Below are 13,177 nucleotides of genomic sequence, written 5' to 3' on the forward strand. Positions count from 1 at the left end.
ACAGTAAGAGGCAAAGTGAGCATTTCAATCCCTCTTTACAGTACAGTCCTGCGCTTTAGTTTTAAATAGAGGAAGAATTGGGAGAAGATGGGCAAGAGACATGCATCACTACTAAAGAGTCCTGAGCACAGGTGTGGCCAGCAGTCAGAGATGTGGTCTTCTAGCTCAGGCTTAGTCAGGTGGGGCCTTGTTACACAGTAAGAGAGTAAGCATTGCTTGCCAGAGGGAATTTTCATCTTCTTTCACAGGATGTTTGGCCATCACTTCTGTCCTGCCTGGATTCCACGGCTGCTGCAAAATGATTGCAGGAGAGAATTGGATCTGAGATAAAACGGGCATAGACAGAAAGCAGAGACAGGAATGTCAACCTCTCATCTGCTTTTAGTTACCCTTTGGACATTTTCAGGTGCAGTTCAGGAATCAGTGATTATCAGTATAAGTCAATCCTAAATGTATTGTCATACACATAGCTATATGACTTTGGACACATTTACCTAATTCTACTGAGCCTTCAGTTTCTTCACTTGTAAAACAATGATAAAGTACTATTCCATCCTCATTGATTTACTGCCACCCAGACTACAGAAGGAGCATATTACTCAAACATTGCTCAGAGTTTCTGCTGTTGATGGGAAATGATTGCTATGTCTTTGACCCCAACTGTTCTCCAGTAGAATGGTAGATGGTTGGATGTTAGTAGGAGATATTGATTAGGTACTCTAGATCTTTTCAGAAGACTACTTTGTTTAGAGTGAGCACAATGTTTAAATTTTCAGTAATGATACATAGTAGCCCTGAAATTAAGAATGACTAGTTATTTCTGGATGATAAAATAACAGCTGACTTTGTTTGCCTTGTATGTGAATGTTTTTAGGTTTTCCTGCCATCTGCAATTTACTGTTGAAAAGCTATTGACAATTTTTTTTAAAGGAAAACATCACAAGGAGCTTGGTTTCTGGCGTTTTTATTGTGATCGTGCAAAGCATTAGAATTTGAAAAGCAAAGAACATTTACCAAGGGAAAAAGGAGCTAAGATTTCACTGTAGATTTAGCCAGCCACTGATCCACATTTTTAGGGGAGGAAATGCCATCGTTTAGTGATAGAATCTAGGTGTCAGAGCACACAGGCCCTGTGATTAAACATATGCTAAAGCTCTGCAATTGGCTGGTATTTGGTCTTGTCTCAACATAGGGTGCTCAGATTAGTCATGGTACAGCCTTCAATGCAGCAGAGAGTTTGTAAATCTTGTCTTGACTTCACCGAATGCTTCTTTGACTCCCAAAGCTCTTTTGGGGTTATCTGTCTGTCATGGTTGTACTTCTCTCCTGAGAAATCCTCCTTGGGAAGGTTGTATGCTATGTCTTCTCCTGAGGCTTCATGTCTAGTTCCGAGGTGAAAGAGATCTCTTCTCTCTGCTGTATGAAAGATTATATACATATAATAATAATAATAATAAATATGTATTAGAAAGTTCTGACAAGGAAGGCAGCAACCATGTTCTACTCTTGGAGAAAGGAGTTCAATTTCTGAAATGGAACAATGTTACATATGATTTTTTTTAATGTTGATATGATTTCAAGGAGATTTTCAGAAGAATTCAGTCATGTGCACTTTTCATTTTACAGAAGGGGAAACTTGAATGTAAAGAAAAGTCAGTGTTAATGGCATGCAATCCTGACTAAGGGTTGGAACCACAGTATGACTCTACTACCGGCTCCTCTGCTCCATAACCGGCAGCTTCTGAAGGTAGTAGTTACATGCTATAAGCAAAAATCAACACTGTACATGCCTTGCAAAGATGATCAGTAAGAAAGGATATGAGAGATATGTTGTTATTTATTTTTAGAGGACAGCACTGGGGCTGGAGAGCAAGCTCCAGCTTACTAGAAAGGCACTATACCATTTGAGCTATGACCCCAGCCCAGAGGTAGAAATTCGGACCTCTGTATCTGAAAATAAAACATCGATCACACTGTTTTTTGTCTGTGTTGTATGTTCCTACCATCCACAAATATGTATCTTTAACTTTTAGTTTAAAACTTACTTGTCAGTGCCTTAATACACTAACAATTACCAAGAAAAATTAGATGATTTAATACTGGTAAACCAGTAATTGAGCAGACAAACAATGTATAGGAAAACACTGAAAATTTGTGAAAGTTTTAATAAATAGTATTTTGATTTCACTGCTTTCAAAAAGATAGACTTGTAAACACCATTTCACTGCCCCATATGCTTCAGAGAAATTCCAAATATATTTTTTTCAAATGCATTTTGATTTGCTATTCCAGAAATCAGTGGTAATATGGTAAATTATACTTACTCTCTTAAAATTAAAAACCCATGGCAGAGCACAGTGGTTCACACTTGTAATCCCAGTTAGTTGGGAGGTGGAGATGAGGAACATCACAATTTGAGGCCAGCCCAGGCAAAAAGTTAACAAGATCCCCATCTCAACCAATAGTCTGGGCATGGCGGTATACACCTACCATTACAGCTTCAGAAGAGATATAAATAGGAAGATCATTACCCAGGACTTTTCAGGTACCAACATAAGACCCTTTTTGAAAATAAATTCAAAGGGTTGACTGGTATGGTATGGGGATGTGTGGTTCAAACAGTAAAGTACTTGCCTTGTCAATTACAAGGCCCTCAGTCCAACTTCCAGTAATAATGAAAATTTAAGTTTAAGCTTATGAAACTTTTTACTTCTGTTAAGATCTACTAATAGTAACCTCAGTGGTAAAGTGATAATGACCATTTCATCATATACCAAGACATTAGTCTGCCAAAATGTGAAAAATGTGGGTAACTTTCTAAAATATTTTGCTTGCTAAAATTATTTTAAGATAGATTGAAAACCTTAAATCATATATAGTGCTGTGATGTTTAGTATGTTATCAGTTCTTAACAATTTTATTATAAAACATAGCAAATTCAATCAATTACTAATACAGAATCTTAAACTAAGCAAAAGCTTAAAAAAAGACAAAGGCTACATGGCATGATATCAACCATATGTAGAATTGAAGAAGTTGAACTCACAAAGGGAAGGAGGAACATGGTGATTATGTGGAACTAGGGTAGGAATAGAGGCACTGGGGAAATGTTGATCACTAGGTTAAGAAGATCTATCGAGAGATCTATTGAACAAGATGATGACTAGAGTTAATAATAACACTATTCTTAAAATCGCTAAGAAAGTAGACTTTCTATTATTATCCCAATAAAGTGATATGTGGAGTAAGAGATGTTTGCTTGAATTAGCTATGCCACAATGCATCCAATATTCATTTTAGAAACCCATTTCTATACACCGTTCTATCATATTTGACAGTGAATATATACATTTGTGCCAATTAAAAAATGAGATAGGGGCTGGGAAGGTGTCTCAGTGGTAGAGTGACTGCCTTGCATGCACGAGCCTCTGGGTTTGATTCCTCAGCACCACCTAGATAGAAAAAAATGGAAGTGGCGCTGTAGCTCAAGTGAGCTGAAGAGCTGAGGGACAGTGCCCAGGCCCAGAGTTCAGGCCCCACAACCAACAACAACAACAAAAAGATATATACATTAATCAAGATGCATTGCACTTATCATCTGACTGATGGAATTAAAACCTATTTGTATAATTACATAATAATAAAAAGAGCCATAAATGTAACCTCACACTAATACAGGCTTAGCACAAAGAATCCTAATCAAAGTTTTAAGTTTTGTGAACTAAAAGAAAAAAAATAAGTTTGTTCCATCACTATTACCGAAATTCTTTTTCATCTTCAAAATTCCGATCAGACAATTCTTACACCTAGAACTCCATTCTGCTTTACCATACCCCTCACAACTCTCTAATTTTACAGATGCTTCAGGGTCTCTGTTAATATCGGCTCTTCAATGCAGTCATTCATTGCCACCTTCCCCTCTCTTGGGATGCAGTGTGGCTCTGGAAGTCAGAGAGACCTGGCTTGCTTCCTTGCCTCACTGCTGGCCAGTTGGGCAAACAGTTTTCTCCTTGGTAAAATAGTAAGTGATAATTATATTGTTTACTTCACAGGATCTTTATCAGAAAGTTGAATGAAATATTGCACATGAACCTGTCTGGTACTTAAATTTGTTCTCAGTTAAAAGTCATTCCTCCTTCGATCCTTATTTAATATCGACCCGGATTTTAACTCATTATGTTCTATAATTATGATTATCCCTAGGGGGAAATCTTGCTAGTTTAACATGGATCCCATCATCTACATCTCTGTCTTCCATAGTACCTGTCATAGAGGCTGAGCTCAAGGAAGCAACCGTGAAGTCAAATGATGTGAAAGATTAAAGAACACAGACCTTTGTCATTTGAAAGGTAGCTTTCTCATTTCTTTCCCAAGCCACTTTCAGTTAATTTTGATCATTAATCTTCTAAATTAAAATGCAAATGGCTTTCTATTTCTTAGAGAAATGGTTCCTAAAACAATAATTTTTTAAAAAGAAGTAGAAGGGGCGGATGGTATAGCTCATGTGTAGAGCTTTGGCCCAGCAAGCTTGAAGTCCTGCCTTCAGACCTCAGCACTACCAAAAATAAACACATAAATAAATAAGCAAGACAAATAAATAAGAGCTTTGAAAGTGAAAGAAACACACAGGAACCTATAAAGGGGACACATGAGTTCAGTTACCTTGTGTTACTTGTGGGGTTCCTTCCAGACGTCTTCTCCACCTGGAGCTTGCACATATATAGACGACTGTCCTCACGTACTCTAGGCCACAGAGCCTCACTGTCTTCTCACTCTTCCCTTCTGAGATGGCAAGGAGGACAGAGAATAGAAATAAAGTGAAGAGGGAGACTTTCATTTTGCTGAGGATCGAGTGAGAATCTGGTATCTGGTGAATACTGCTCGCTCACATTCTGAAGTTGCCTTGACCAATTTATACTAACTGTGCTGATGTTTTATTGGTGAGGACTTTATTTTAACAATATTTACTAAGTACATACACTACAGTATGGAGTTTTGATAATGTGCTTTTATGAGGATTGCCTGTGATTCAGTCACTTCTGAACACCTTACTTACACACTTACTTACACAATTTGTGAGGCAATAAACAGGCATTTTCCTTGAGGCATCACAGAAACTCAAGGATTGTGGAAGCTGCTAAATATGAGTTTCAGTCCTCACTTTGCCCTTGCCACTTTGCCACTAATGAACACAGAGCACATTTTAAACTCTTTGAACACAATAACCATTTATCTAGAATGGTAAAACCCATCTGATGAGGGTTTTTATAAGTGTTAAAATCACCATCTAGGGATGTAATTTAGTGGTAGAGCATGAATAGTGTCTTGGGTTTGTATTCAAAACCCCTTCCCCTAAAACACACACACACACACACACACACACACACACACACACATGTTAAAGCAATGAGAAATCATACTTTTTGTTGTTGTTCACACACACACACACACACGTGTTAAAGCAATGAGAAATCATACTTTTTGTTGTTGTTGTCAGTCATGGGGCTTAAACTATGGGTCTGGGTGCTGTCCCTCAGCTCTTCAGCTCAAGGCAAGTGCTCTACCTCTTGAGCCACAGCACCACTTTCAGTTTTTCCATGGTTTATTGGAGATTAAGAGTTTCGAGGACTTTCCTGTCCGGGCTGGCTTTGAATCTCGATTTTCATATCTCAGTCTCCTGAGTAGCTAGGATTACAGGCTGGAGCCACCCACACCTGGCAAGAAATCATATGTAACACTGCATATCATCGTGTGTTTTCTAGTTACCAGATCTATAATGTTAAATAAGTTATTGAAATGTCTCTGTTTTGTCAAGTTCAAGGATAGTAGAAACTAATAGCGTTGATCATAAAAAATTACATATCACACTGACAAAATCAGTACTCTGTAATTGTTGGTTACATTCTTTCCTCACCATCAGAATAGACTAGACAAGCTACCTTCTCTTCAAATTTCAGAAGAATGTCTCTAACTAGACTCTTCCTTGTTACCCTCCATCTATGAATTGGCTATGCATATCTCTGTGGGCATTTATGTTATAATGAAACTGAATCCATAATCCCAAACAGCTGAACTAGAAAGGTAGTTACGTTACATGTCAGATATATTCTTTTTTTCAAGACTATTTTTTATTTTTATTTTATTGTCAAGGTGATGTACAGAGGGGTTACAGTTACCTTAGTAAGATAGTGAGTACATTTCTTGTCAAACTTGTTATCCCCTCCCTCATTTCAAGTATATTCTGGAACTGTAAAACCTATGATTACCCTCACCGATCCCTCCAGATTCAACCTAGAAACCTTTCTTGCCAAGTTTTATGGTCTCATCAGTGTTCGTCTTAATTTGAAATGCAAAGGGAAGACCACCAAGACCTAATCTCAGTCTGTGGCTACATGGAGGCAAGGAAACCAATCTGGTCAGTTGCCTGCACATGCCTACACACAGCAGGTAACGACAATGATGTCAACTTTGGGGACTTTTCCTCATTTGTAAATTGAGAGTTGGATTGGATTGCTTAAAAGCTGTTCTGAACTTGAAAAACTATGTCTTGCTATAATTATCTGATTATGTTATTCCTGCCTCAAAAACCATGATGGACATTATAAAACCCAGTCTAGTATTTAAGTTTCTTCTCTTAGGCCCACAAATATCACTCCTTTCTCATACTTCAAGGTCCAAGGAAAGAGGACAATCAACATGAAAACAAATCCTCCTGTCCTCCTGTCTCTTAACTGACCAATTTGTGGTTTCTACACCTAACGGAAGTATTTTGTTTCAAGGTTCACACGACTTTTCTTCCTTATCTAGTCTGTATCTCAATCAGTTGGTTTTTAATATAACTTAATTCATTCAGTCTGCTTTAACAAAATATCAGAGACTATGTAACATACACAACAACAATTTGTATTTCTCATAATTGTAGAGGCTGGAAATTGCAAGATGGAATGCCAGGAAGATCCAGTTCTGGTGAAGGTTCTCTACTGTGGTAGACTACTGTTTCCCACTGTAGTCTCATATGGCAGAAGGAGTAAGCTATATGTGTGTGTGTGTGTGTGTGTGTGTGTGTGTGTGTGTGTGTGTGTGTGTGTACATATATATATACATATATATGAACACTAATCTCAGTCATGAGGGCCCCATCTTGATGATTGGATCATCACAAGGGCCTCTTCTGCTATTACCAGTACTCTGGAGGTGAACAGTTTCAATATTAGGCTGGTAGGAACATAAGCACACAGACTATAGCAGTATGTAATTTTCCTCCTGTTTTAGTTTCTCCATCTGGGAGGGTAAAATTATCTTTCTTTTATCATGTTATGTTGAAATTGGAGTTCTTGAAAGCTGGAATGAGTTAGTGTATATAAAGAAGTAATGTTATGAGCCAAAAATCCTTTAATAACCAGATATCAGAATCAGTACATGTATCTCTTATATGCTGTTTATCAAGGAACAAGTATAGACACAGAATGCCCAGTAGATGGAGTTTAGGTGAGTTGGCACAAATTGTAAATATTGTCTTGGCATCAGATTTGGAAAATAAGATCTAAGTCTGTGTGACCAAAGGCAATATACTTACTGTCTCTTTGAGTCTCCGTTTCTTCGTTTGTAAAATATAGTTAATTGCTCTGACTCTTGTTAGGGTAGTTGTAAGGATTAATTGATGCAGAGTACTGATCAGAGCCTAGCACAAAAAGAGCTTTCAAAAGGTTGATCATTGAAAGGAATTATAATGGTAATAGTTCCAACAAATAATGCCTACTGTCCTCAGTGTTAAAGTGCTTGAGATTTAATATTTATATTCTATGAGACTATGAAAAAGTACTTAACATGTAATTTGATTTTCTTTCTATTTTTTCCTTTTGCAATATTCCACATGATCCCTTAAGGTAAACTGGAATTATAACATTGATAAATTAGAGCGTATTACATGTAATTATTTTATGTTGGTAATTATGAGATCACTATGTATCAATTCATTAGGAAATATGAGTTTGTTGATATTTTCTAACATGAAGCTAGCTAATATTCTATACTTTCAGTGGGAACTTCAGTCATGTTCATCAAACTTTCTGGGAGTCATTTACAACCCCCTCTTCCCACTCAATTCTCCATTGACTAAAGCTTTCTCTATCCACTAATATCCCTTAAATCATCATGTCATCAGTTCTACCTTCTAAAGTTCTCTATGGTTTGCTCATTGCCCTCTATTCCCTCTATCATGACCTCAACTTTCATTTGCAATGGCCTCACAAATAAGTCCATTTGATATAAGTCCATTTTCTAGCTGCCCAGGATAGTCTTTCTAAAACATGTGATTATTATCCACCTTTGACATCTCCCTCAAGACTTTTATTTCCCCTCAAGAAAAAAATTTGCATCTCTTTAACACAAGGTACAAGATATTTCATGATCTAGCCTCTCTCTATTTGTTTAGATCCAGTCATTCTAGATACTCCCAAATTATAAATACAGCAGCAATAACAAATACTTGACAAATGTAATTCCATAACTTCTTGCTCTATTCAGGCCTTTATACATGCTGAAACTTCTTTTCATCTATTCTTTAAATTTGGTCTACTTTTTCTACATGTGGATTGGATATTGAAATAAAATTTATTTTCACAATTTTTCACATAACCTTGTGGGTTAAACTTGCCACTCATGCAGTAGTTTTTTGATGTCTTATGAAAAAGAATTGAAATTAGTAACATAAAATTCAATACCAAAAAAATATTAAAAATAGGAAAGGACCCAAATAAACATTTTTCCAAAGAAGGCAAAGAATGGCCAGCAGATATATAAATAGCATCACCAATTATGGAGAACACAGATCAAAACCACAATGAAATGCTACCTTACAAGTTAGGGTGGCTATTATCAAAATGACAACAAATGTTGGCAAGCATGCAGAAAGGAATTCCTTGTGCATGCTTATTAGAATATAAATTGGTACTGCTATTGCTGAAAACATACATCTTCCTCCAAAACTAAGTACATATATATGAATATATGTGAATGTGTGTATATATATATATATATCCATATGATCTAGGACTTCTATTATATATATGCAAAAGACATGACATCATATCTTAAAAGAAATATCTTAACTCTCATATTCATTTCAGCATTATTCACAATAGTCAAGATGTAAAATCAACTTGAATGCTATTCAAAAATAAAGATGTGGTGTGTGTATATAAAGGTTATGTGTACTTATGTGTATTGAAATATATCTTAAAAACAATAATAAACAGAGGGACCAGTTTGTATGGACATAAAAAGTTTTTTTAATATCTTCTTTGGACTCTCAGATTAAGTGAATAAAGAGTAGATAATCAAAATAAGTGTACTAATTTGAAAACTCAATCAAATTATTATCAGTGAGTTTTGATGGATCCCATTCTAGAATCCTTTGCTTTCCTAGGTAATGGTGCTATATCTTTTCATCAATTACTTATTAAAGAAGATACATATTTCATGAAGGATAATTTAGTGGTTCTTAATGTTACATAAATATCTTGTTCATTTTTTAAATGTAGTGTTCATTTTTATAAGAGCCATCACAATGTTTTATATGTTCCAACTTGGCGTACACACTGCACTTTCTGCTTAACCCAGAAATTAGTTTCATGTAAACTCTAGGCCTTTTAGTTTTATCACCAAATGAATAGAGCAGTTCCAGGAAATGAGGACTGATAGCCTTGTAAATGTTCTATGGGCTGGAGGACAGATTTGAATATTGAACAAAATCCTGAGCAAACAGGTCACAAGGCCTAAATGCTGTTGTGAAGGAACAAATGAGGTCAGTAGTCTGTGTCCTTGGAAGCAAGAGAGAGCCATGAAGGGCAAAAAGGTTCTTAAAAGACCAAATCCTGGAAACATAGCTCTTGAGGCGGTTAGAAGGAAATTGCCATTTTTGAATACTAATGTATATGTACTTTGGAAGTGCTTTACTTTGGAGATACATTGTTCCTTATATGGCTGGGGAAAATATAGACTCAAGAAATAACAACAGTGTTCACACCAAATGCGATCACTGATTAGTTTTTGTTCTTTGTCTTAGGGGGGAAATTGACTTTATCAACAAGGAAAGCTACAATTATGTTTACCAACCTTGCCGTCTGATTTTATGTCCTCTATATAGTCTACAGTTAAAATGTTTTAACCTTAAACTATTAGGAAAATGACACGCATGATATTAATTGTATATAAAGGGCAAGTGAGACTACAATTCACCTATAACTTAATAATTCATTCAACAAATATGTAATTTCATGGTGAGAAAAACACATAATCCCTACTCTGAAAGAGCTTACAGTATAGGAAGGAGGAAGACACTAAGAAAATGATGACAGAAATGAACTTTACAACTTTGGTGGGGGGGTATGGGGGGGAGGATGGGAAGGGATGGGAAGGGGAAACAAAGGAGGAGGCTATAATGCTTGATAAGAAATGTACTCAATATCTTGCCCATGTAATTGTAAGCCCTCTGTACAATATTTTCACAATAAAAAAATAAAAATAAAATAAAATGACACAAACTTTCAGTATAGCAGGTATGAATCTGTTTGGAAACTCAGTTACTCAAGAAATATAACTTATTTTCTTTAACTCAATTTAATTTCTGATTTCAGGTCTCTTCTCAGCTAAAGCAGCAAGTGAATATCAGCCTAACTCTGGCTTATTTTTCTTCCTTTCCCTTTCCCTTTGGATACAATCCTAGCATCTTAATCTGTCAAGGCCCTTCCACCAGTGCCTGCTTCTGCAGTTTAATAGCTCTTTGCAGCTTCTACACATTACTGGTTCCACGGGGAAGTGTTTTTCAAAGTTGACTGTATTTTCTCCTAGGTCATACTACTTTATGGAAGAGGTTTTTTCAGAAGCAAGACACAGGTATCTTCTTTCATGTGAATCCATGGAACTCTCTCTTTTCCCTATGCCCATCCCTGAGGAGAGTCCATGTTTCCTTTTATTTTATTTTTTTGGTCCGGTCGTGGGGCCTGGGTGCTATCCCTCAGCTCTTCAGCTCAAGGTTAGTGCTTTACCTCTTGAGTCACAGCACCACTTCCAGCTTTTTAATTTTTGCTTATGTGGTGCTGAGGAATCGAACTCAGGGCCTCATGCATGCAAGGCAAGCGCTCTACCACTGAGCCACCTTCCCAGCCCCATGTTTCCTTTTATGTGAAAGCTATGTGGTTCATGTCCTAACTACCTATGTTCTATGCTTTTGTAGAACAAAGTGATATCTTTGTTGTAATTCTGAAATTTCCAGGTGAAAGATAAACTCTTTTGTGCAAATCTACATCCATGGGAGAATCATTTAAGACTATGAGATCGATGGGGAGAACTTGTAAGAAGTTCAGCACTTTAAGATCACCTGTTCATGGATGACATTGACAGAATACATCTATAGTAGTCACAAAGCAGGACATTGACATTGATCAGGATACATTGTACTCAAAATCTGACTTGTTGAATTGAAACCCTTTGTACAACTACCTTTTTTTTTTTTTGTCAGTCATGGGGTCTGAACTCTGGGCCTGGGCACTGTCCCTCAGCTCTTCAGCTCAAGGCTAGTGCTCTACCAGTTGAGCCACAGCGCCACTTCTGGATTTTTCTGCTTATGTGGTGCTGAGGAATGGAACCCAGGGCCTCATGCATGCAAGGTAAGCACTCTACCACTGAGCCACTTTCCCAGCCCCCCTAAATTTTTTTAAAAGGTGCATTTTCCAGGACCTGAAAAGAAAATTGTAAAAATAAATTTTAAACTTCAAAAAGGAACATAATTATTCAGTTAAAGTAACTTTTATTTTCATACACAAAGTATTTTGATATTTCAGTCTTTCAGAAAGACAAAGATAGTCATGATGACTTAGGGTAAAATTTTATAATCCCTATAACCTGATCTAAAGTCTCAAATGATCTAAAAATGTCCTTGATTTTGTTTAAATGATAGTTTCAAAGAAACAGAGACTGTGGTGTAGTGAGTACTTATAAAGGTAGTTCTCACTTCTGCACAGATTCCAATTTTAGCCTGTGTTTGTCTGAATACATATACTGGGACAGTGCCCAGGCCCAGAGTTCAGACCCCATGACTGACAAAAAAAAAAAAGGTAGTTGTACAAAGGGTTTCAATTCAACAATCCATATACATATATGATTACATATACACATATATAAATATACACACATGTATATGTGCATATGAATGTATATACACAAACACAGTTTTTTCTAGAGAGTTTAGTGAGTTTCACATCTGTTACTCTCTCTTCTCTGTCCATAATGCTTTGCAGATCAGGCCATATGTCTTATGGTATCAGCTAACAAATCTAGGACTACAGAATGCATGGAACTGCCTGTTAGTGATCTGTACTCACAACTCTTCACAACACCTCTAGAACCCTTCAAAACGTAGCATACTGGTATGGCTTACAGATCAAAGACTTTGAACTTTCTTGGTAAACATCCCTGTAAGTTTGGGCTTAATGGTCAGAGTAGATTCTAAGCATACAGAGAAGGGAGGCTTGATGTATTTCAGATCAAACAACGCAATGCTGTTTAAACAATGCAAGTCTGATGTTTGATATTATGATTTTTGTTTGCCACATAGTCTACCAAAGATCTGTTGTTCCAGCATTCAAATCTAAGTGGATTAAATTTAGGCTCAAATTTGGATATTAGAATCAATTTTTTTCATCAAACTAACAACTGCATAGTTGTAAGTTCTGGAAAATGGAACTTAGAAAGTAGAAGATTTAGCCAGGTACCACGGGTTCATATCTGTAATCCTAGCTACGTAGGAGGTTGAGATCTGATGATTACAGTTCAAAGCCAGCCCAGGCAACTCCATGAGATACGTATCTCCAATTAAGTATCAAAACAGCCATTAGTGGAGCTATGGCTCAAGTAATAGAGTTAGCCTTGAGCAAAAAAGTTCAGGGACAGTGCCCAGAACCTGAGTTCAAGCCCTACAAATGGCATACAAAAAAGAAAAGGAAAAAAAAGAGAGCAGATTTAAATGTTGGTAGAATCTATTATAAAGATTTTAGTTTAAGTAAGTCTAATAACTTTAAATTTTTTTATTGTGAAAATACTGTACAGAGGGGTTACAATTACATGGGCAAGATAATGAGTACATTTCTTATCAAGCATTGTAGCCTCCTCCTTTGTT

General features: G+C 36.6%; 2 protein-coding genes across 2 annotated transcripts in view; both read right to left on the reverse strand.

The window, feature by feature from the left end:
- Positions 1–1,183: 1,183 nt before the first annotated feature.
- Positions 1,184–4,837, reverse strand: Insl5 (insulin-like 5). The gene is made up of 2 exons (XM_013020573.1): positions 4,663–4,837; positions 1,184–1,416 (listed from the first exon to the last, which is right to left on the reverse strand). The coding sequence occupies exons 1-2, from the start codon at positions 4,835–4,837 to the stop codon at positions 1,184–1,186; spliced, it is 408 nt and encodes a 135-aa protein (XP_012876027.1).
- Positions 4,838–11,706: 6,869 nt separating this feature from the next.
- The window catches only part of Wdr78 (WD repeat domain 78), a 62,665-nt gene continuing 61,194 nt past the window's right edge, over positions 11,707–13,177 (reverse strand). Inside the window, exon 16 of the mRNA XM_013020504.1 lies at positions 11,707–11,739. Within this exon, the coding sequence (XP_012875958.1) occupies positions 11,707–11,739 (33 nt within the window). The remainder of the gene's footprint in view (positions 11,740–13,177) is intronic.

The sequence above is a fragment of the Dipodomys ordii genome, unplaced genomic scaffold (genome assembly GCF_000151885.1).
Source record: "Dipodomys ordii isolate 6190 unplaced genomic scaffold, Dord_2.0 Scaffold51, whole genome shotgun sequence".
NCBI lineage: Eukaryota > Metazoa > Chordata > Mammalia > Rodentia > Heteromyidae > Dipodomys > Dipodomys ordii.